Raw genomic sequence first — 25,104 nt, forward strand, 5'->3', positions numbered from 1 at the left:
TTGGTTTGCCTATTATCCTCAAACCATGGCCCCGGGTTCTGGATTTTCCCATCATTGGAAACATCCCATCTGCATCCATTCTGCCCAGTCCTGCCAGAATTTTATAGGTCTCTATGAGATCCCTTCTCAATCTTCTAAACTCCAGCGAGTACAATCCCAATTTGCGCAATCTTTCCTCATAAGTCATTCCTGCCATTCCAGGTATCAGCCTGGTGAATCGCCTCTGCACTCCCTCCATTGCAAGAACATCCTTCCTTAGATAAGGTGACCAAAACTGCACACAATACTCCAGGTGGGGTCTCACCAAGGCCCTGTACAGCTGCAGTAAGGTATCGTTGTTCCTATACTCAAACCCTCTTGATATGAAGGCCAACATACCATTTGCCTTTTTAACCGCCTGCTGTACCTGCATGCTCGCCTTCAGAGACTGGTGTACAAGTACCCCTAGGGCTCTCTGCACTTCCCCATCTCTTAATCTATTGCCATTCAAATAGTAATCTGCCCTCCGGTTTGTATTACCAAAGTGGATAACCTCACATTTATCCACATTGTAGTGCATTTGCCATGTATCTGCCCAGTCCCTCAATTTATCCAAATCACACTGGAACTTCCTGACCCCCTCTTCCGTGCACACAACCCCTCCTAGCTTAGTGTCATCTGCAAATTTGGAGATATTACATCCAATCCCCTCATCCAGATCATTAATGTAAATTGTGAACAGCTGGGGTCCCAGTACAGATCCCTGTGGCACCCCACTAGTCATCGCCTGCCACTCAGAAAATGAGCCATTTATCCCAACTCTGTCTTCTACCTGCCAGCCAGTTCTCAATCCACATCAATACTTTGCCCCCAATCCATGAGCCTTGATTTTGGAAGCCATTCGTTTATGCAGGACCTTATCGAAGGCCTTTTGGAAGTCCAGGTACACCACATCCACGGCTCTCCCCCATCTATTTTACCTGTCACCATCTCAAAGAATTCCAATAGATTTGTCAAGCACGATTTACCTTTTGTAAATCCATGTTGACTCTGTCCGATCCCTTCTCTGCTAGTCGTATGCTCCGCTATTACATCCTTAATAATGGATTCTATCATTTTGCCCACTACTGATGTAAGGCTCACTGGCCTATAATTCCCCGCTTTTTCTCTACCCCCCTTTTTTAAATAGTGGGGTAACATTAGCTACCCTCCAATCCATGGGTACTGATCCTGAGTCTATCGAGTTCTGAAAAATAATTCTTAAAGCATCTGCTATCTGAATGGCCACTTCCTTGTGTACCCTAGGATATAGATTATCAGGCCCTTGGGATTTATCTGCCTTCAATCCCATCAATTTCCCCAAGACCATGTCCTTAGAGATACTGATTTCTTTCAGTTCCTCCCTTGCATTAGTCTCTATGTTTCCCAACATCCTTGGGAGGTTATTTGTATCCTCTCTTGTAAAAACAGAACTAAAGTAAGAATTTAATTGGTCTGCCATTTCCTTATTCCCCATTATATATTTCCCTGATTCCGACTGCAAAGGACCTACTCTGGATTTCACCAGTCTTTTCCTCTTGACATATTTATAAAAGCTTTTGCAGTTGGTTTTCATATTTGCCGCAAGCTTAATTTCGTAATTTATTTTTGCTCTCTTGATTAATCCCTTTGTCCTCCTTTGGTGCATCTTGAACTGCTCCCAGTCTTCGGTTGTGGTACTTTTTTTGGCCAATTGATATACTCTCTCTTTGGACCTAATGCTGTCTCTAATTTCCCTTGTTATCCACGGTTGAGTCACCTTTTTTGGTTTATTTTTATGCCAAACCGGTATAAATGATTTTTGCAATTTCTCCATTAGATCTGTGAATGCTTTCCATTATCTATCCACAGTCAACTCCCCCATAAACACCACCCAATCAATCTTACTCAACTCCCGTCTCATACCATCATAATTCCCTTTATTTAAATTCAGGACCTTAGTCTCGGTTTTAATTTCATCACTCTCCATGTCGAGTGAGAATTCGATCATATTGTGATCGCTCCTACCCAAAGGGCCTCGTACAACAAGATTGTTGATTAGCCCCTTATCATTGTATAATACCCAATCTAAAATGGCCTGCTCCCGAGTTGGTTCCTCGACATATTGGTCTAGATAACCGTCCCGTAAACATTCAAGGAATTCCTCCTCCTCAGTATTTTTACTAATTTTCAGAACAAGACTGCAAACAATTAATCAGACAAACAAAACATATGCACAGTACTTGTACACAAATATTAAAAAATAAATATGATTGTTAAATGGTAAAATCCCTGGTATCTGACACCTACAGGGATTGGTAAATGCTGGATAAGTGAATTTCCCGGTTGCTTGAGACTGTGCATTGCACAAGGAGGGTGCCAATTTTAAACTTCTTTATTGATTTGCCCATTTATCTTCCTCAATTTCTTTTGCTGGTTGCTTGATTTTACTGTAAATGGTTGAGTCACACAGGGTTTGTATGAGCAGTTCATCTGTCATTAAGCATCTGTCATTAAGCCTGCAGGGAGAAGCTGTTTCTCAGCCTGGTAGTTCTGGGACTGATACTCCTGTATCTCTTTCCTGACTGGAGTAGCTGAAAGATACTCTGTAAGGGTGGTAGGAGCCCTCACTGATTTTTGCCGGCCCATCTTTAGACTGTGATCCCAGTAAATCCCATCAGTGGGGAGAGGGAGACCCAAGTGATCCTCTCTGCTGCTTTTCTAGTTCTGTGGATTGAGTTGCTCCTGGCTTGGTATAGGCAGTGCATTGAGTCAGAATCAGAATTTCTTGTCATGAATAAGTCATGAAATTTGGTGTTTTGCGGCAGCATCGTAGAGCAAACATACATATTATAACCATCTTATAACATTAATGTAAAAAAATAAAAACAATGGGATATGAAAATTAAGGTATTGTCTTTGGTTCATTGATTATTCAAGAATTTGATGGCAGCAGAGAAGATGCCCTTGTGCCATTGAGTGCTCGTGTTTAGGCTCCTGAACCCTTTCCCGATGGTAGCAGAGTGAAGAGGACATGGACTGCGTGAGTGGTGGAGGTCTTTGAGGATAGATGCTGCTTTTTTCAGACACTCCCTTATGTAGATGTCCTTGATGAAATGGTCTGATGTCGATGATGTTGCAGGTCAAGTTAACAACCCTCTGGAGTTCATTCTTGTCCTGAGAATTGATGCCTCCATATCAGCCAGAATGCTCTCCACAGTACACCTGTAAAAGTTTGAGCATCTTCAGTGAGATACTGAATCTCCTCAGACACCTCACAAAGTATAGCAGCTGGCAAGCATCCTTTGTGAGGCTCCAGGACAGAACCTTGGAGATGTTGACAATCAGGAGTTTAAAGTTCTTGACCCTCTCCACTACTGAGGTCTCAATGAGTACTGGATCGTGTTTCCCCCCTGCCATCCCCCCCCCCCCCCGACTTCAGTCTGCATTCGTCTCCTTGGTTTTGCTGACATTGAGCCCAAGGTTGTCATTACATAATTCAACGAGCTGACCTGTCTCTCTCCTGGACGCTTCCTCATTTCTGCTCGTGATTCTGTCAACAACTGTGGTGTCATTGGCGTCTGGGAGTCTTCAAGTGTGGCAGGTATTTAGTATACTGGTGTTCTGTTTGATAGTTGAGAGTTTTAGAGTATGTTTAATTTTGTTTCTATTCTCCCTTTAGGGCAATTTTTCCTGCCAGCCAGCTATACGCTTTGAAGGAAACCAAGGGGTAAGTCTTTGGAATCATTCTATTTTTCTATGATCTGAAGTAACTATTCTCAACTGGGACCCTCCCCTGGGAGCCACAGCACATACAAGTAAAAGCCTTGTTTTCTTTTCACCTCACATAACAATTTTTTGAATGTAGTCAGTAGGAGAAAAGTACAGAAGAAACTAAAACTTGACTGCTTCACAGGGGAGGAAGCCCATAAACTTTGAGCAGAGTTCTTAAGGGGTCATACCAAAAAGCGGTTGAGGATTGGCTGATCTAAAGAACTGATTGTTGGTTCACAGTTGTCAATTATTTTTCTTTTCCTTTTGTTAATGAAGTCTTTAACATGTTTTTGGGTAATCTTCTGGAGGCACATGATTGAACTGCATCCAAGAAGCAGTTTAGATTGAGTAGAGAACTGTTATTTGATCAAAGATCAAAGAATGAACAGGTTATTATAGCAAGAATGGCAGCTCTGAAATAGGAACAGATCTTCCAATTGTGGATTCTGTTCTGCCACTCATTTAGATCATGGCTGATTGATGCCTTGATTCCATTCATCTATAAAGGTTTATAACCTTTAATTAATTTGCTTAATAAATAGATATCCATCACCATTTTGATTTTTCAAGTGCACACTATTGCTTTTCAATTTTTTTTCCTTACATGAAAATATATCTTCAGCTTTGTTCCAGATGGGTTGGCTCAATATGGATCTTGATGCAGTAATTCTTTGAATTTTCTGTTAGCTTCATTAATCTGTAGAAGGAGCTGGTGGATGTTTTTAATACATTGGTGAACTCAGAAGTTCGTGTCCAAGGTGATGTTGCCCATGCTTGGCCCCAAACTATGTAGGTTGCAGGGTCTGGTGAATCAACGAACTGGTAGAGGACACCAGATCAGGAGAACACAGATCTGCCAAGGAAAAGCCTGGGAGGGAACTCTACAGGGAAGGTGACCACAGAGGTTGGTGATAACTAGATATTGTGACTGGGATTTGTGAGGATCCCAATGCTAAATGCTCCCAAAAGGCCTTCAACAGTTTCCTCAGAATGTTGGCAATTTGGAACTAGAAGTTCAGGTTCACTGTGTGAATGAACAGGAGACCTTGGTGTTGCTCAAAGGATTCTCTATTGTTTCTCTTTTTCATATTGGCTAGTGACGCCTTTATAGCAAACAAAAGTTAACAAATTTTGTGCATTAATACATGATATTAAAGGAATTTTGAATCTTAATGTCCTTAACATCTAAATTAGATTGAACCTATATTCTATAATGGATGGACAGCACATCTGATCTAAACTATCTATTCATGTAAAATTTTTTGATCCAGTATTATTCTGATATGCTGGATACCCTTTCAAAGCCTTTCTGGGTTCTTGTGCCTAAACTTGAACCCAATTTTACTGGAGTTGTGACCAGAACCTGTCTCAATACTCAAGAGGGCTGTTCTCATGATGGAACCTAGTACTCCAGAGTTAAATCAACACATTGTGAAGTCCAAAAAGGCTTTGTTGCCATTCCTGCCTCCTTGAGATGATGTAATTTCAAGAATGTTTTATGGCAGCAGAAGCTTTCACTACATCTGCTAACTCCATAGGCCATTAGAAAGCATGTGTCCATAATCCAATGAGTTGTGATAACTATTGGTTATGTAGGTTCAGTGAGTTAGGATGATCCAGTACTCATTGAGACCTCAGTAGTGGAGAGGGTCAAGAACTTTAAACTCCTGAGTGTCAACATCTCCAAGGATCTGTCCTGGAGCCTCACAAAGGATGCTTGCCAACTGCACTGATGATGCAGTTTCAGAAGAGTACTGCACTGTTTGTAGATGCTGTCCTTCATCTAGTGGGAGAATGAAGTCGTTTTCCTTGGTCTCCTGGCTAATGCTGATCATCGTCACTCTGTGGAAGTGTTCTTCACGTACAATGACTGCTTATGTTTGATTCCTTAACAGTTAGCACATTTCAGTTATTAAATTATAGGTGAGATGTTGCAGCAACACAAGGCTCTTTAATCAAAATGTGTCTCTAAAATGGGAGAAAATTGTGAGCTTTGACTCAAAGGGTGGCTTCCTGAACCCATAATTCTTGGAGATTCTCAGTGCAGTAGTTTAGAATTCTATCACATTAAAGAAAATGATATTACTAAAAATACTACGGGACATGATGAGTACAGAAGAGTGCAGCAAACTCAATGGCACATTTCAATTGAGACCCTACACAAACATGCCATTTTTCCTGGGGCTAAAAGTTCAAACGGCACATACTTGGAGAGGTACATGAATTCTGTTTTGTACAGTCGAATCATTGAACAGTACAACATTTATTTCATCAGGATATGTACTGACTTCAAGTTTATTTATCATATTATACCTGACACAATGAGAAGGATTCTTCTGCAAGTGGTCTAACAGGCCGCCATTTGCATTTATACAGCTGTACATAATAGGACAAAAGCACAATTACAGAATATAGAGTACATGAGGAAAACAAAATAAATGCAGAATAAGAACACTGTTGTTGTGGGGTTCATTCAGGAACCTGATGGCTGCAAAGAAGAAAATGTCTTTAAGCCTGTGATGGGTGATTTCACCCTTCGGATGGAAGGTGGGAGAAGAATGTTTGTGCAGGATGTGATGGGCCCTTCAGTTTGAGGACTGCATTTCCTCGGGAGGATGAGATAGAGATAGTGATCGTGGAGGGGAGGGAAGTTTGCGTGATGTTCTGAGCTATGTTTGTCACTTTCTGAAGTGTCCTCAAATCTTGGGCAGAGTACCTCCTTTATTACAGTGCGATACATAATGCAAATACTCTTTCCATGGTGCACCTGTAGAAGTTATGGAGGGACAAGAGGAACATGCTGACCTTCCTTAGCCTTTTAACAAAATAGAGGATTTAGTGTGCTTTCTTATCTGCTGCATTAACTTGGCTCATCCAGGTGAGGGGAATGGGGCTGCTTTCTTAATATTTTATTTAATCAACATAAATAGTATCATAATAACAAACAATAGTAAATCATAATATTACAATGTTAACAAATATATGCTGAAAATATATAGAAAAAAACTTAAAAACTAAAAAAAAACCTCTAAATCCCTCCTTCCCGCTCCAAACCTAATCTAATCCAGTAACTAACATACATAATATCATTACTGATTCGTATCGCATCAGATGACACTTCAGGATCCCAAAAATATTAGCTATTATTCAGATAATGGAGGCTGTTTACTCCCAAATGTTAACTTGGTAGACCCTGAGAGGGCAGAGTTTGGATATATGGTTGTTTCTCTGGTTGGCAATCAACATTTAATGATGTGCTGCAAGGATCAGAGCTGGTCTCATAAATGCTCACAATAGACATGAATAACTTGGAGGGCTAAGTGCAGCATTTGGGGCAGCGTGGCTAATGTAGCAGTTAATGGAGCACTGTTATAGCGCCAGCGACCGGGTCTTGAATTCGGTACTGTCTGTAAGGAATTTGAACATTCTCCCCATGTCTGCAAGGGTTTTCTCCCACCCTTCAAAAGATAGGTTAATTGGGCAGCGTGGGCTAATGGCTGGAAGGACCTGTTACCATGCTTTGCCTTTTTAAAAAAAATCAAAGTTTGCTGATGACACTAAATTAAGTGGAAAAGCAAATTGCATAAAAGACACAGAGTATGCAGAGAGAAAGCTTTAGAGAATAGGTAAGGGTCTGGCAGATGAAGTACAACATTGATAAATGTGAGGTGGTGGAAAGTTGAAAGGATGTCGTGAATGAAGTTCAAAAAGTTATTTTGCATTCACAGCAGGAAAATGGGATGTTGGCCTTCGTTGCTAGGGATGTGAACTAAAGAGGCTCTGTTCCATCTGCACAGTGTACTGGTGAGACATCACCTCGGCTACCATGCACAAATCTGGTCTTGCTTGAGACAGGATATACAGAATTGTCTTTGGAAGTGGTGCATAGGAAGTTCACCAGGTTGATTCCAGAAATAAGAGGGTTAGTTTTTGAGGAGCGATTAAGTAGCCTGGGACTAGACTCAATGAAGTTTAAAAGAATGAAAGCAATCTTAATAGAGACATAAAATTAGGAAAGGAATAGATAAAATAGAAGCAGGGAGGTTGATTTTTCTGGCAGGTGAGACCAGAACTAGGGGATAAGCCTCAAGAATAAAGGGAGTAAATTTATGACGAGGAGATGCTTCTCCCAGAGAATATTAAATTTGCAGAATTCTCTGGCCATTGAAGCAGCAGAGGCTGCCTCATTAAACATTTGACAGATCCTTGAATAATAAGGATATAGAAAGCGAGCAGGTAAATAGAGCTGATTCCACAGCCACATCAGTCATGAATGGTGGAGCAGCCTCAACAGGCCAGATGGTTTGCTACTGCTCCTGTTTCTTTTATTCTTGTGAAGCTATCAACTCTCTCCACTTGAGTGCCATTGCAACTCTCAATTCTTTCTTTGTATTCCCACAATTTTTTTTCCTGATTAATCCAGTTCCCTTAAAGTGGGGCATGTATTTATGTCGTGACCAACACAGTTTATATAAAAAAAAACAAATCTCATTGTTATTACATTATTACTTTTGAGGTTTTTCTGTAATAAAATGATTGCAGTGGTTCTGGCATTACAGACTTGATTTCCCTTCAAAATTCCATTATTGATTTGAAAGAAAATTAATTTGACATGTTATCAGATTGTCAGGAGTTAAAGTTGAGTTTAGATGTTTTTACAGTAGGGTCAGAGCTCAAGATTGCTTTAAATCTGGAACAAGTTCCAATGGCAAATAGGCATCACCAATACCTTTGGACTTTGATTTAGACTATTGTTTCTACTAAATGCAGCAAGTTACTCCACAAGCTTTCTATAGGAACTATTTCAGTAGAACCAGACTTCCATGGCTAAACCTAAAATGCAGGAGTTTTGCAATTAGAACTTGCCACAACTATAAATCTAAGCAATCCACCTGCAAGTGTTTAGGCTTCACATTGCTATACTTTCTATTTTTCTGTTAGGACAGTTGCCATCCTTTGAAACCTCATCTTTGTCCATTATTGAAGTGTGAATCTGGGCATCATCTGTGAGGTGCCAGGTCTAGTATTCATTCTTGCATATACTAAACGTGTACTCTCATCATGCCCCCACTGGATATTTCCATGAATAAAACAAACTGGCTGTTGTCCTTCCACTAACCAGATGACCCAAACAAATTGCTCAGTCCCCACTGATGTTGTCAATTCACCTATTTGGAACTGGAGCATGTATGTGTTCATCCGATTTTCTTAGTAAAGCTACTGCTCAAGCCATTAAAACAACCCCCCTCCTGGGACTATATCATAGAGCGCATATCATAGAGAAAACAGTTTCTCAATAACTGCAGTTCCAGACTTTTTAGTTCAAATACATGTAAAATCCAACTTTGTCATAGCTATTTCCAGTTCACTTCTTCCTCAATGTAATCATCCTGCTTCTCCCATGTTATTTATTTTCTCTCTCCCTATCCTCCCCTCCCCAACCCCCAGAACCATTACCCAGTTGTAAATTATGATGAGGATTGCTTCCAAATACTTGAATAGACCTTCGTGCCCCACCACTGTGTCAAATTTGACAATGTGCTGATCAGTGTTTGCAATCACTACCATGTGATTTTTCAAATGCTTTCAAAGTAGCAATTACAACAACAAAAATAGAATCGACTGCAATGCACAATGATGCTATGGGATTGAGTTTGATTGCTGTGGCACCACGGAGATGCAGTTGCTCAAGCTAGTGGGTCATCTTTAAAAGATAAACTAGCCTAGGTTTCTGTTCTTATTTTAAAAAGTCTCTTGAACTCTTTTATAGAAATCAAAAACTTGAATGCAAAGCTATTCATAGACTAAAACAATTGTATCTTCTGGTCTTAAGCTATCTGTTTGAGGAACAGTAACTCCACTTACTGCAAAATATTTTGTAAATGTATACTCTGCAATGACATAGTTCAAATGCAATGCAGTGTAAAGTAGCAGTTACAGCTTCTCATGTTTCTTCTGTTTAATTTTAATTTTTAAAAACCTATTTCACAACATCTGATGTATAACTAAGCTCCACAAATCTGAGTAACATAAATTTGATTGGTTGAACTTTTTCTGAGTTCCTGATCTGGATTTTCATCCAGCGATCTAGATGAGCAACAAATAAACTTGTCTAATGCGTAACTACTGAATTGGGTATCTGCCCATCAACTTGCAATTGATTATTTCTGTTGATGTTTACTTCTGAAGCTCCGAGATCTTTGTTTGAATGAGTTAATGGAGAGCAGCTGTAGATGAGGTGAGCATCTTCCCAAACTGTACTCTGTATAGGACCCTGTCCAGCAGAGCAAGTCTTTAGAATCAAGATAGCCAATCTATTACCTGTTAATGTCTACATTTCTGCAGCTATTTCCATTAGATAAGTATTAGAAACAAATTGACAAGAGACTGGTTTTAGAAGTGGCTCAAGTATTACACACAATTAAAGGATGATACAATGAATAGAGTTTTTGCGCTAATAAATGCCACAGCCATCTTTTAGATAAGGATGTTTTGAACAAGCACATCATTTGATGGAATTACTCATGGTCAGGGCTCTGGCTGATTTCTCTGGAAATCATTTGGCATGTTTAGGCCAAAAACAACTCAAGCTGTTCTACTGTCTATACTTTGTAAAAACATTTTGTACCTGCTAATAATGGTGTTGTCTTGTCTCTCCTGTTGTGAACCATCTGCTATCCTTGCTGTCTTCAGCTATAATTTTTTAGTGATGAGTGGAGAGTGAGTTGCATTTGGCACTGATAGCCAAGAATGGGGGTGGAGGCTGTAGGATGCTGCTTTCTCTACCCCAACCTCTGCTCCATGACTACACATCTTTAAATTTAAAAAAAATTAGACATACAGCACAGTAACAGGCTCTTTCGGCCGATGAGCTTATACTGGCCAATTACACCCAATTGTTCTCCAACCCCCAGTACGTTTTGAACAAAGGGAGGAAACTGGAGCACCTGGAGGCAGGCATGGGAAAATGCACAAACTCCTTATGGACACCGCAGGATTCGAACTCTGTTGCTGTAACAGCGTTGCGCTAACTGCTACTCTAACCGTGCTGCCCTATCTTAATCATAGGAAGTATAGTTTCAGCAGTTGATCTGATCCAACCCTGAAAAAATGTCACCCTGCACACCAAATGAATGCTACTTGTTGGCAAGGAAGGCGGCTGATTCCCAAAAATCTCCAAGGGCAGGCCGTCACACACATCAGTTTTCTGTCTGGATGGTGGCCCATGATCGGTGTACTCTCCCTTGAACACCCACTATCACCTCTCCCTCCTCCCCTCAAATTGTGAAAAGTGATTATACTTTATTATTCTAAGGAAGGTGTTAAAACAAAGATGAAAGATGCTTCCATGAGAATTTCCTTTACATTCAGTCAATGATCGGCTTCCAATAATTGCAACCATTAATATAACTTGAGGCTTTTATTGGATACAACTTGATCATTAAAGCTTTTTGCTTTGATTTCCAATGATTCCAATTTGTTTGAGCCACACTGCACTCAGTCAAATGCTGCAGTGATGTCAAAAGAAAGAGCACTTGCCTCTGTACTAGCATTCAAACCTTCTGCTCAATCAAGGCAGTGGAAGATTATTGGGACATCCTGAAGTCAGCACATTGAGGCAATCATGAAGAAGCCACACCAATGGTTCAACTTTCCAACAAGTCTGAGGAGATTTAGCATGTCATCACTACTCCATTAAACTTGTTACAGTACCTTGATGAAGGGCTCAAGCCTGAAACATTGGCGATGTACCTTTATCTTTGCCATATAAAGTACCTGCTGAGTTTCTCCAGCATTGTGTTTTTACTCCATCAAACTTCGACAAGTAAACTGTGGAAAGTATATTGATTGGTTGCATCATGGTTTGGTTTGATCACTCAAATGTTCAGGAATGCAGAGGCTGCAGAAAGTAGCAAACACTGCCAAATTCATTGAAGATGTTTAAGTGGACACTTCCTCAAGAAGGTAAGTCAACATCATAAAAGGTCCCATCACCCTAGTCTTAACTGCTATCTTTTCACTGGTACATTTAGGAAGAAGGTACAGAAGCCTGAAGTCTGCTGGGTCCCACAGCTACCATGCCCTTGAAACTCCTTTTACTACCCTAATCACGTACTACTTTGGCCTCATAAAAATGTCTTCATATCTGTACCATTGGAATGGCTCTGGGAAAATTAATTATCTATCCTTTGCATTTATTATTAGTTTCTGCATACAGGTACACAATCCTTTATCTGGAACCTTTGAGGGACAGTGTGTTCCGAATTTCGGATTTTTCCGGATTTCGGAAAGCCAGATTTAAGCCCACCTGAATTGTGCTGCCATATCCACCCCCACCCCCTTCCAGTCGCGCTGCCTGTCTCCCGCCCGCCTGACCTGTGCTGCCGGTCTCCCGGCCTCCCCACTTGCCAGTTTTTGGAGTTTTCTGAATTTTAGATGTCCGGATAAAGGATTGTGTACCTATAGTAATTTAATGTATATGACTGGAGTTTTTGTTAAACATGCTGTTTGGCTGCAGCAAGTAAGATTTATCATGAAACCATTCAAGGGGGTGGAAATAGGTGCTGAAGAAATTAGAAGAACATGGAACATAGAACTTTACAGCACAGTATAGGCCCTTTGTTCCACGATGTTGTGCCAACCTATATAAACCTACTCAACATACTAAACCTACCCTAACTCACACCCATAACCTTTTTTTGTGTTCTTGTGTTTGTTTAAAAGTCTTTTACAGATTCCTATTGCACCAGCTTCCACCTCCATCTCTGGCAATGTATTCCAGGCATCCCTTACTCTCTGTGTTTTTAAAAAAAATAGATAGGCAGACAGACTGACTGACCCCTGACTTCACCCTTAAACTTTCCTCCTTTCACCTTTTACAGATGCCCTCTGGTATTTGCTAGACTTGCCCTGGGGGAAAGATACTGGCTGTCTACCCAATCTATGCCTCTTGTAATCTTGTAGACCTATTAAGTCACCTATCATACTTCTTTGCTCCAAAGAGAAAGTCCTAACTCTTAACTTTGCCTCATCAGACATGATCTCCTTTTGAGGCAACATCCTGATAAATTTCCATAGCTCCTACACCCTTTCTGTAATGAGGCGACCAGAACTGAACACAGTATTCCAAGTTTAGTCTAACCAGAGCTTTAAAGAGCTACAATGTTACTTCATGACTGACTAATGAAAGCCAGCATATCATAAGCCCTCTTAACTACCTGATCAACCAGCGCAGCAACCTTGAGAGATCTATGGATTTGGATGTTAACAGTGTGGAAGAACAGAGGGATTTTAAGAATCCTGCCACTAACCATGTACTCTGCCTTCAAGTTAGATCTTCGAAAATGCATCACTTCACACTTATCTGGATTGAATTCCATCGGTTACTTTTCCACCCAACTCTGCATCCTGTCTGTATCCTGTTGAAACTTACCACAACCTTCTACATTATTAACAACACCTCCAACCTCCATAATACCTCCAGAGATCTCTGAGTGTAAACATTTCATGGGTCAACCTTCAATAATGTTTTCACTGAACTTTGAAAATTCCAACTTTATGGTAAGGATTATCGAGTTTTTCCAACTGTGTATTTGAGAGGAGAAAACCATTCCATTTTTAGGCAGTCATCAGTTTTCAGTGCACTTGAATTATATGCGATTCCAGTGAATTAAGAATTCTGGGGCCAGGTTATCAGTTGGATCTGAAAAAATTTAGATTCCTTTGTCTAATTAATTTAAAATTAATTATTGTGGGTAGGTTGAGAAAATAATGTTGTTCAGCTTGTGATCTTTAATTTGGTCTTGCCTACATTTGCAGAATCTTAATGTGATGTGTATCTGTTGCGCCAAAACTGTTTGAAATGTCAACAGTTGTTGGAATTTTGGTAATTCGCCTTGGCCAATTAGATTGTTCACAGGATAGAAGTAGATGAAGAATGCCATTTGACTCTCAGTTCATCTCAAATATTGTACCCTAAAGCTCTCCCCAATTAAAGCAGCATTTTCACCTGAGCTGCTTCATCAATATGAGTGAAATAAGGTAAGCATTTCCAATTGTGGAAAAGATCTAAATTTTCAGCTATAAATCAGTGGTTGAGATAAATAGAGATACTTTAAAGAGAAAATGGATAAATATGATAGAAATAGGGTATAGCCTTACGGAGCATGGAAACAGGCAATTCTGCTCAAATCTCTCCACTGTGATAAAGAGAGCGATACAGCACAGAAAGGGATCTTTCAGCCCATTTAGTCTGTGCCAAGTTATTACTCAGTCTCGTCTCAATAACTTGTCCCCTGACCAAAGCCCTCCCATCCAGTACTTATCCAAATTTTTCTGAAATATTGAGATTGAGTGTTATTTCACCACTTCAGCTGGTAGCTCCTTCCACTCTCTATGTGAAAGAGGAAGAGGGTTGTAACTTTTAAGATAGTTAGGCAGGTACATAGGGAGGAAGGCTCAGAGGAATATGGGCCAAATGCAGATAAATGGGTTGGTATGGACAAGTTAGTCCCAAGGCCTGCTTTCATTGCTAAGGATATCTATGACTATATGAATGATAAGTATGAGGATGACAGATGGAATGCAAAGGGATGGAAGTCTACAGGCCAAATGCTGAAATATTTGATCAGCGTCAGTAGGTTATTGGTTACGCTGAGCTAAAATTATGCCTCTGTGCTGCATAAATTATTCTATAATGCCATTTTACAGCACAGCCCATAGCTGCTTGTGCTACGCTTGAATACTAAAATGTTGTGAAATGTTGTGAAAGTACATCTCTCCTCTAACCCCTTTATGGGTTCCAAGTTTCAATCACCCTGTAGGTGATCATGCCTCCACAAATACTTCAACTGTTGCCTGAATTTTGCATTTCTACACCATAACCTCTCTGCTCTTGTATTCTTTGTCCCTGCTAATGAAGGCAACTATCTTGGAAAAAGGCACCAAAATCCTTTCCTCTACTTTCAAGAGTTTTACAACTGTGTATATCCTAACACAATTAAAGTATTTGTGACTTTTTCCATACTGTTTAACTTGCACAATCTGTCAGACTGTCATTTTAAGGCTCAAAAATTAAATACCATGTAGAAGTTGATCTAATGGTTAATTTGGAACAACTCTATTCTGTTCAAATGTTAAAATTGTGAAGGCCTGAAATCTTTGGCTTGGCTTCGCGGACGAAGATTTATGGAGGGGGTAAAAAGTCCACGTCAGCTGCAGGCTCGTTTGTGGCTGACAAGTCCGATGCGGGACAGGCAGACACGATTGCAGCGGTTGCAAGGGAAAATTGGTTGGTTGGGGTTGGGTGTTGGGTTTTTCCTCCTTTGCCTTTTGTCAGTGAGGTGGGCTCTGCGGTCTTCTTCAAAGGAGGTTGCTGCCCGCCAAACTGTGAGGCGCCAAGATGCACGGTTTGAGGCGTTATCAGCCCACTGGCGGTGGTCAATGTGGCAGGCACCAAGAGATTTCTTTAGGCAGTCCTTGTACCTTTTCTTTGGTGCACCTCTGTCACGGTGGCCAGTGGAGAGCTCGCCATATAACACGATCTTGGGAAGGCGATGGTCCTCCATTCTGGAGACGTGACCCATCCAGCGCAGCTGGATCTTCAGCAGCATGGACTCGATGCTGTCGACCTCTGCCATCTCGAGTACTTCGACGTTAGGGGTGTAAGCGCTCCAATGGATGTTGAGGATGGAGCGGAGACAACGCTGGTGGAAGCGTTCTAGGAGCCGTAGGTGGTGCCGGTAGAGGACCCATGATTCGGAGCCGAACAGGAGTGTGGGTATGACAACGGCTCTGTATACGCTTATCTTTGTGAGGTTTTTCAGTTGGTTGTTTTTCCAGACTCTTTTGTGTAGTCTTCCAAAGGCGCTATTTGCCTTGGCGAGTCTGTTGTCTATCTCATTGTCGATCCTTGCATCTGATGAAATGGTGCAGCCGAGATAGGTAAACTGGTTGACCGTTTTGAGTTTTGTGTGCCCGATGGAGATGTTGGGGGGCTGGTAGTCATGGTGGGGAGCTGGCTGATGGAGGACCTCAGTTTTCTTCAGGCTGACTTCCAGGCCAAACATTTTGGCAGTTTCCGCAAAGCAGGACGTCAAGCGCTGAAGAGCTGGCTCTGAATGGGCAACTAAAGCGGCATCATCTGCAAAGAGTAGTTCACGGACAAGTTTCTCTTGTGTCTTGGTGTGAGCTTGCAGGCGCCTCAGATTGAAGAGACTGCCATCCGTGCGGTACTGGATGTAAACAGCGTCTTCATTGTTGGGGTCTTTCATGGCTTGGTTCAGCATCATGCTGAAGAAGATTGAAAAGAGGGTTGGTGCGAGAACACAGCCTTGCTTCACGCCATTGTTAATGGAGAAGGGTTCAGAGAGCTCATTGCTGTATCTGACCCGACCTTGTTGGTTTTCGTGCAGTTGGATAATCATGTTGAGGAACTTTGGGGGACATCCGATGCGCTCTAGTATTTGCCAAAGCCCTTTCCTGCTCACGGTGTCGAAGGCTTTGGTGAGGTCAACAAAGGTGATGTAGAGTCCTTTGTTTTGTTCTCTGCACTTTTCTTGGAGCTGTCTGAGGGCAAAGACCATGTCAGTAGTTCCTCTGTTTGCGCGAAAGCCGCACTGTGATTCTGGGAGAATATTCTCGGCGACACTAGGTATTATTCTATTTAGTAGAATCCTAGCGAAGATTTTGCCTGCAATGGAGAGCAACGTGATTCCCCTGTAGTTTGAGCAGTCTGATTTCTCGCCTTTGTTTTTGTACAGGGTGATGATGGTGGCATCACGAAGATCCTGAGGCAGTTTACCTTGGTCCCAACAAAGCTTGAAAAACTCATGCAGTTTGGCATGCAGAGTTTTGCCACCAGCCTTCCAGACTTCTGGGGGCATTCCATCCATACCTGCTGCTTTGCCACTTTTCAGTTGTTCGATTGCCTTATATGTCTCATCCAGGGAGGCAACCTCATCCAGCTCTAGCCTTAGGGGCTGTTGAGGGAGCTGGAGCAGGGCGGAATCTTGGACTGAGCGGTTGGCAATGAAAAGAGATTGGAAGTGTTCTGACCATCGGTTGAGGATGGAGATCTTGTCGCTGAGGAGGACTTTGCCGTCTGAGCTGCGCAGCGGGCTTTGGACTTGGGGTGAGGGGCCGTACACAGCCTTTAGAGCCTCGTAGAAACCCCTGAAGTCGCCAATGTCCGCGCTGAGCTGTGTTCGTTTGGCAAGGCTAGTCCACCACTCATTTTGGCCTGAAATAGAGGAAACCTAAACCACTGCAAGCAATCAAAAGATAACTAAAGTCTGAATGGAGTCGAGGAATACTCTGGTTGCCCTATGCTTTTGACAGTAAACCAATATGTCAAGAAGCCTACTAAACATTCTCCTTTTGCTTCATTTGCAATTGCACCCCCATGAATTGAGATGGGTTGAGATTTTTAATTGAACAGATTATGATAGATTCTACATAGAAGAAATAGATAAAGATCAAAGACTGAATGCAACATTGTCTATATGAGGATGTAATTGTTTATGCTGCAAAGAGTTTTTTGTGGAAAATTATTTTTCAATTCAGTTGAGCAATTTAGAGCAATTTTAAAGCATTTTTATCCATACTTTTCAGTTTTTGTAGCTCTGCAGCAACTTTAGCTGGGTGATTGAAAGGAATAGGATGTCGTTGTATTGAGTAGGTACCACTTTAAGGTATTTGAGGCTTGGGTTCCCTGAAGTGTGGCCAATTGTGGGAAAGCAGGTTCAACATTGATATGTTTACATTTTAATTGCAAAGGGTAGATACACCTGTAGATGCATAATTTACAGCCAATAATGTGTCTTTTTTAAACTTAAAATAGTACTTTTCTATTTAATTGTGTGCTTTTGGAATCCAAACATTTGCTGGTATGGACTGCAGATGATTTTCAGAGGGTATTGGAACATGCTTGCAACTTAAATCCATGACCTGTTTTGATTCTATTTTAGGAGTGTCTGTTATTGAGTCTCATTTTTGAAAATCTGACTGCCCCAAAGTTTCCTGGTTGACAATTCTTTACCCTTTTACACTGCTGTTGAAAGATGGGAACTAACCACCTTTTAACCACTTCACTTGTGTATGTGAACACAATGATCGCGAGATGGTGGGTCATTTTCGTCCTGGTAATTATCCAACAAGATGAGTAGTATCAGAGCCGATGTGTTTCGCATTGGCTCCTGTATAAAAGGTGTCTGCATCTTCCCTGATCCAGGACAGTTGAAGGCTCTGACACATTGATGATGTCCAAGGCGTGCAACATTCCAGTGGGAGATTCAAACTTGAAACTGCAGCAAGGAGATCGCGATGGTCAGTGTGGATGTAATACATCACACAGGATGCTGACACTGTAATGCTGTGGGTCCTGCCTCCTTTTTCCCAGGATGCTGGGTTGCTTTTCTTGGTTCAGTGCAAACGACCCGACCTGGCTTTAAACACAGGTCGTTCACATGCCAATTAAGCGGGAGCTCTGTAAAAGGGATAAAGAAAAGATTCAAAGGAAGGCATGATCTATAAATGCTTTCTCTGGGAACTTGACTACTACTAGGAGAGTCCATTATTACATTTACATAGCATTGAACCATATTCTTACTTATCAAGACCTCGAAGATCTAAAGAATCCCAATCTATTTTCAATTACGTTGGTTCACCATTGCTTTGTTACGTTCCTTTATCTTCCCCACCTCTCAACCTGGTTCCATCCACACATACACCCACACACTTTTTACCACTGGGTCTCCTACTCCCTCCCCAGCTACCCATAATTTTTGTCTTTATCTTTAAAAACACAACACTGAAGAAACTCAACAGGTCAAACAGTGAACTTTATATAGCAAAGGTAAAGATGTATAACCAAAATTTTGGGCTTGAGCCCTTCATCAAGGTATGGATAAATGTCGGCAGGTGTCCAAATAAAATGTCTTTATCTGCTTCCTTTCATTCCTTCTTCCCAAACTTTTAATTCAGATGTAAATTGGTGCAGACTAGAAGGGCCGATATGGCCCGTTTCCGTACTGTAAATTAACCATATAGCTACTTACAGCACAGAACAGGCCAGTTTTGTTATATGCCTGCCTGCTTTTTACAAGTACCTTGAAAGGCTTAGGCCCAAAACGCCAGTTAATATGTCTTTTCCTCCTATGGATGCTGTGAGACCGGCTGAGTTTGTCCAGTATTTCTGTGTTTTTCCTGCAGATGATGAAATCTGGACTAAGAGCTAGAGGAATTTGACAGGTCATACAGCATCTTTTTTTCTACGTTTGAATGAAGTAGTTTCGTATGATATTTCACAATTTAATGGAACCGTCCCTAAATTTAGGGGATAATTCTAGTAAATTTCCTCTGAATTGCTTCTGCTCATTACCCATCCTTGACACTAAAAATGCTTTAATCTGGAGCAAAAACAAGATTCTCGAGGAATTAAGCAGGTCGAACAGCATCTATGGGGGTAAAAAGAATTATAAACATTTCTGGTTGAGACCCTGCATCAGGTCCTGAAACATCCACAACTTTTCCTCCATTGATACTGCTCGCTCTATCTACTGTGTTCATCAGCAGTTTTCTTTTTAATTTGAATCGTTTTAAATGAGTCCAGTGTTGAACTCAGTACTCCACGTGTGGTCTCAACAGTGCCCCATAAATGACTTCCCTGCTTTTGCATTGATTACCCTTGCAGAAATCTTGCATAGTTACTCAATATGTGTGCATAATATTCTTTTGTGAATTGTATTGTAGAACACCCAGACCCCTCTGCATCTCAGAGTTCTGCAGTTTCATGCCATTTAAATAATACGATTCTTTTTCTTTCTCCCAAAATGGACTATTCCCCACAGTTCCATGTTGTAGTCAATTTGCTTGCTCACTCAATTGAATTCTGTGTTCCTTTGCAGTCTCATAACATTCTCTTTACAACTTAATTTGCCTAAGTTTGTTTCATTGTCCTATTATGAGCCACAGCTTTGGTAACTTTATTCAAATCATTTATAAAAATAGTAAAAATTTGAGGCCCCAATATCGATTCCTGTGGCAGTCGTTGCATCTTGCGAACCAGCAAAAGATCTGCAGTATCTTTAATCACTTCTAACTTTTTTCCCCACGATTTAAGCTAAACTGGTTTTCAGTTCTGTTTTGTGTCTCAGCTATTTTTTGAAAGAAGTTATTGCAATTTGTACTTCAGGATCTAATGGAATCTTTGAATGTAGGAAAAATTTTTTAGAACATCAACTACCTTGATGACTGTCTCTCATAAGATCTTAGGATAACGTCCACCAGAATATATAAAGCCTGTCGCTTTCCAGGTGATGGAAATTTTCTGAGTTCCTCTCTCAGTTCCAAAGAATGCTCTGAGCTTGAGCCAGTGTCTTCAGGGTGAGGCCTCGAGAACTAATTTATCAGAGTCTAATTTCCACCATTTGTGCCTCCATTTTCTATCTTCATACTCCACTCATAACCTACCAGCCCCTGTCTCACCCCTCCCTCACTACCCTTTAGGCCTGTCTTCCCCTTCTATAATCTTTGATGTAGGGTTCTGACCCAAATCAGCAACTATTTCTTTCTTCAACGGATGCTGCCTGACCCACTGACTTCCTCCAGTAGTTTGGTTTCTGCTCCAAATTTCAACATTGAAATTTCTTGTGTCTCCATGATATGAAGAATACTTGATGAGGCTGGTTGAGTGGCACTCATTGAAAACCTTCAAAATTTGTATTCTGCGCAGAAAGTGCTCTCTGCAGCAGACTGACTGAATATCATTCCTCAACTTAGTTGTGCAGGGTTTTGCATTCTGTATGATTCATGTGTATCAATTATGTTTTCTCACATATTCACTGCATTCCAGGGAATTGATGCCATTTCCCCAGAACACATCTGTGTAAAAAGGTCGGAACGGGAATGAGGGTGCCATTCCCATTCCGATATTTTACCTCCTGGACCTCTAGTAAATTTCCCGGAAAGTCTGCAGTCTAAACTGATGAATAGGACGTCCAGCCTCCTTAAATACCACACTTAAGGTATTCTGTCTAAACTCGCAGTGTGATGTGGATATTTGGAGTTTTGGTCGTCCCTGTGTGAATGGCCACTACCGGGTGGTAGGGAGTCACTTCAGAATGGGGGAAAAAAACATAAATATAAGCCATTGTTTATTGCTGATAAATATGATTCTAGACATTGAGAATCAACTGTGAAGCTTTACTGTTTACTGCTAATCTTATTTTCCGTTCACACATTTTAATTTGATTCTGGAATCTGGAGATTGCTTGCATGATAGTCATTTTTCATCCCCTCAAAATTTCCATGAATAATGATAAAGAGTGTGATGTTAGACTGGTTCTGAATGACTGGTTTCCTTCACAGAAGGAAATTAGTTAACCAAATGAGATTTTTTTAAAACAAACTGGTGAGTAATTGTTATATACATTGTATATGTACACTGTAATTCGTAATTGCTGGAGCCGAACAGGTATTTAATTTTTAAAAAGTAAACGTTAAATTATAAAGGAAAAATAAATGCAAAAGCTAGATAATAAATATTCACAGTTATCATAATGCAGGAATTTGAAGCTATAAACTCTCTCCCCCTCAGCCCAATCAATGGAGGCAGGTGCATGGTCCAACAGGTTCCCTTCTGAAAATGAAAAACAAGCTTATTGGACTTGATGTTGTGAGTAAGGTTGTTGTTCTGGTTCCACCCAACCAGATTCTCTATCTCCTCCTTGTACTCTGACTCATCACTTCCAGCTATTTGGCCAACAATGGTAGTGTCGCCTGCAAGTTTTAGATTGTGATGAAGTTGAACTTGTGAACATACTCATGAATGTACAGGGAATGGAATAAGGGACTAAGAACACAACCTTCGGATGTCTCTGTTGATGGTCATTGAGGAAGATGTTATGTTGCCAATTTGCATTGATTGGGATCTGCTGATGAGATAGTCAAGGGTCCAGTTGCAAAGGGATGAACAAGAGTCCCAGATCCCTTAGTTTTTTCAAATATTTTGCTGGTATGGTGGTGTTGTCAATAAACAAAAGCCTGACATAGGTGTTCTTGTGGCCAAGGTGATCTAAAGCAGAGTAGAGGGCCAGTGCGTCTGCCATTGACCTTTTGTAATGATGGGTGAAATGGAGGGGGTCCAGGTCCTTCCTGAGACAGGAGTTGACCTGGTCCATAATCAACCTCTCGAAGCACTTCCTTGTGGTAGACATGAGCTATCAGCTGACTGTCGTTGAGGCAGGTCATCTGCTTTTCTTGGGCACTGATATAATAGATGTTCTTTTGAAGCCCGTGAGGGCCTCTGACTATTGTAGCAAGAGGTTGAAAATGTTTGCTGTAGAAACCCTAGCCAGTTGGCTCAGATTTTAAAGATGCAGCCAGGAACACTGCATGGACTAGATGTTTTTCAAGGATTCATTCTCGTGAAGGTTTTTTCACCTTTGCATCAAAAGTTGGGAGCACAGAGTTGCCGGGGCTGTGGGTTTAGTGGTCATCATTACCAATGTTAACTTTTTATTCCAGATATAACTTCCCTAGATGCTATTACAAAATTTGAACTAATTTAGCATTTTTAAAAACAATTGCTGTGCTCTGTGGTTTAGACTATCAGTAGATAAAATTGCTGAGCCGTGAAAGAAGCTGAGTGTCTGACATTATTTCCTGCCATGATCAACACTGGCTTGGCCTTTCTCTGCTGAGATATTTTCATGGCTAAGGAAGGCTACCGGTACAACCATTAAAGTTGAATAGGAGCACAGAAATATTGTCATTTTCACATTTTCTAAAATACACACAGATCAGGGTGCAAAGCTCATGAAGCTTTCTTTACCATTAAATAAGATCATGGCTGATGTAACTGATCTTCTCCCATTTTCTTGCCTACCCTTGTAACCTTGATCCTCTTTGACAAAAATCTGTTAACTTTTTTTTAAATCAAAAGCTATGCTTTAACTGTTCATTGAGGGGGAGAAAATCCAAAGATTGAGGAAAAGAAAAGTTTGCTGTCTACATCCACTCTGAACTTTCAGATAAGTAGACTTTAGATACACCTGATCTGTCAGACTTCTCATAAAATGACCTGCCCATTAACTTTATGTAATTATCTCAATTTTCTTCTAAGTGCCTTGCTGGATTATTTTTCATAGTATTTTTCTCAATGAATAAAGCGAACTGGTTTGTAGTTTTTTAAAAAATAAGCTGCAGTGGAGGAATTCAGTGGTTTAGCAGATTGGTGGGAAATGAGCAGTTGACTTTTTAGGTCAAAACACTTCATCTGGATTGAAAGAATGGATGGGAGGTGGCCGGTTATATAGAACTGAGGGGGAGGAGTGGGGCAATAGCCAGCAAATAATAGGTGGATTATGTGATCAAGAGAAAGGAAAACGGTAGAAATCACAGTGACAGAGCAGTGAGAGAGGGTCTCACTGAATTTCTTCAAAGTAGGCATATGTTGGGGGGAGGGGGGGGGAGGGAAAAAGATTTGCAGTGGAGCAGTAAAAGCGAGTTGCATAAGAGATTGTAGATGGTGGTGTGGATGCCAGACTGAAACCACTCGCAAATTGGAAACACAACGTCTTGTATTCCTTCTGGGCACTCGCCAACTGGATGGCATTAACATGGGTTTATCTAGTTTCTGTTAGCTCCCACCACCAACTATCCTTATTCTCCTTTCCTCTAGTTCTGTCTCTTTTTTTCCTTCCAGGTCTGCATTCACAGAACCACCTCCTACCCTGACTCCCCAATTCCTATCCATGACCAGTCATCATCTTTTGTCTTTCAGTCTGTGCTCCTCCCCTGCCCTTGTTCCATCTTCCCAAACTTTTAATTCAGATGCCTGCCTGCTTTTTACTCGTACCTTGAAAGGCTCAGGCCCGAGATGTCAGTTAATGTCTTTAGCTCCTATGGATGCCGTGAGACAGGCTTAGTTCCTCCAAATTTTCTTTGTTTTTCCTGCAGTTGATGAAATCTGGACTAAGAGCAAACTGCTAGACGAATTTGACATCTCTTTTTCTGTCAAACTCTACTTTTGAATGAAGAAGTTACATATGATATTTCACAATTTAATGGAACCTTCCCTGAATCTAGGGAATAATTTTAGTAAACTTTCTCTGAATTGCTTTTGCCCATTACTCATCCTTGACACTGGAGCAAAAACAAGATGCTCGAGGAATTAAGCAGGTTGAACAGCATCTATGGGGGTGAAAAGAATTGTAAACATTTCTGGTTGAGACCCTGCATTAGGTCCTGAAACATCCACAACTTTTCCTCCATTGATACTGCTCGCTCTACTGTGTTCATCAGCAGTTTTCTTTTTAATTTGAATCGTTTTAAATGAGTCCAGTGTTGAACTCAGTACTCCACATGTGGTCTCAACAGTGCCCCATAAATAACTTCCCTGCTTTTGCATTGATTACCCTTGCAGAAATCTTGCATAGTTACTCAATATGTGTGCATAATATTCTTTTGTGAATTGTATTGTAGAACACCCAGACCCCTCTGCATCTCAGAGTTCTGCAGTTTCATGCCATTTAAATAATACGATTCTTTTTCTTTCTCCCAAAATGGACTATTCCCCACAGTTCCATATTGTAGTCAATTTGCTAGATATTTGCTCACTCAATTGAATTCTGTGTTCCTTTGCAATCTCATAACATTCTCTTTACAACTTAATTTGCCTAAGTTTGTTTCATTGTCCTATTATGAGCCACAGCTTTGGTACCTTTATTCAAATCATTTATAAAAATAGTAAAAATTTGAGGCCCCAATGTCGATTCCTGTGGCAGTCGTTGCATCTTGCGAACCAGCAAAAGATCTGCAGTATCTTTAATCACTTCTAACTTTTTCCCCACGATTTAAGTTAAACTGGTTTTCAGTTCTGTTTTGTGTCTCAGCTATTTTTTGAAATCTACCTTGATGACTGTCTCTCATAAGATCTTAGGATCACGTCCATCAGGATAAATGGGCATTTTAGCCTGTCACTTCAAAAATTGCACATGTAGTTAAATTTCCTCATATCCAATTTTTTTTGTACTTGGAAATATTTTTAACACAGAATTGAAATTGAATAAATATCATAAAGAATTTGTTAAAATAGCCCTAGTGGTAGCCAGAAAATGTGTGGCAGTAACTTGGAAATCAGATGTGTATTTGGGAATGGGGAGATGTATACCATTTGAAAAAAAAAATTACAGAAAATTTACACAACAAATTTGAAATTTTTGAAAAAAATTAAGAATCATATTTACAAATTTTAGGAATTAAGTTGTAATCGCCCAACCAAAACCTTCTGACTTCTAAAATAAAGAAAATTAAGATACGTTAGATTTTATT

The 25,104-nt window shown here is 40.6% G+C and overlaps 1 protein-coding gene across 6 annotated transcripts in view; it reads left to right on the top strand.

The window, feature by feature from the left end:
* Positions 1-25,104, top strand: part of ell (elongation factor RNA polymerase II) — a 118,816-nt gene that overhangs the window by 37,988 nt on the left and 55,724 nt on the right. For 4 of the 6 annotated variants that reach the window (XR_011354359.1, XM_069927836.1, XM_069927834.1 and 1 more), the window contains exons 2-3: positions 3,680-3,727; positions 21,368-21,445. Coding sequence is in view for 5 of the 6 variants with exons in the window: in XM_069927836.1 (XP_069783937.1) it covers positions 3,680-3,727; positions 21,368-21,445 (126 nt within the window). In the remaining variant the exon portion in view is untranslated. The remainder of the gene's footprint in view (positions 1-3,679; positions 3,728-21,367; positions 21,446-25,104) is intronic. The other 2 variants (XM_069927837.1, XM_069927838.1) reach the window with 1 other exon arrangement.

This window comes from Narcine bancroftii, chromosome 3 (genome assembly GCF_036971445.1).
Source record: "Narcine bancroftii isolate sNarBan1 chromosome 3, sNarBan1.hap1, whole genome shotgun sequence".
Classification (NCBI taxonomy): Eukaryota; Metazoa; Chordata; class Chondrichthyes; order Torpediniformes; family Narcinidae; genus Narcine; species Narcine bancroftii.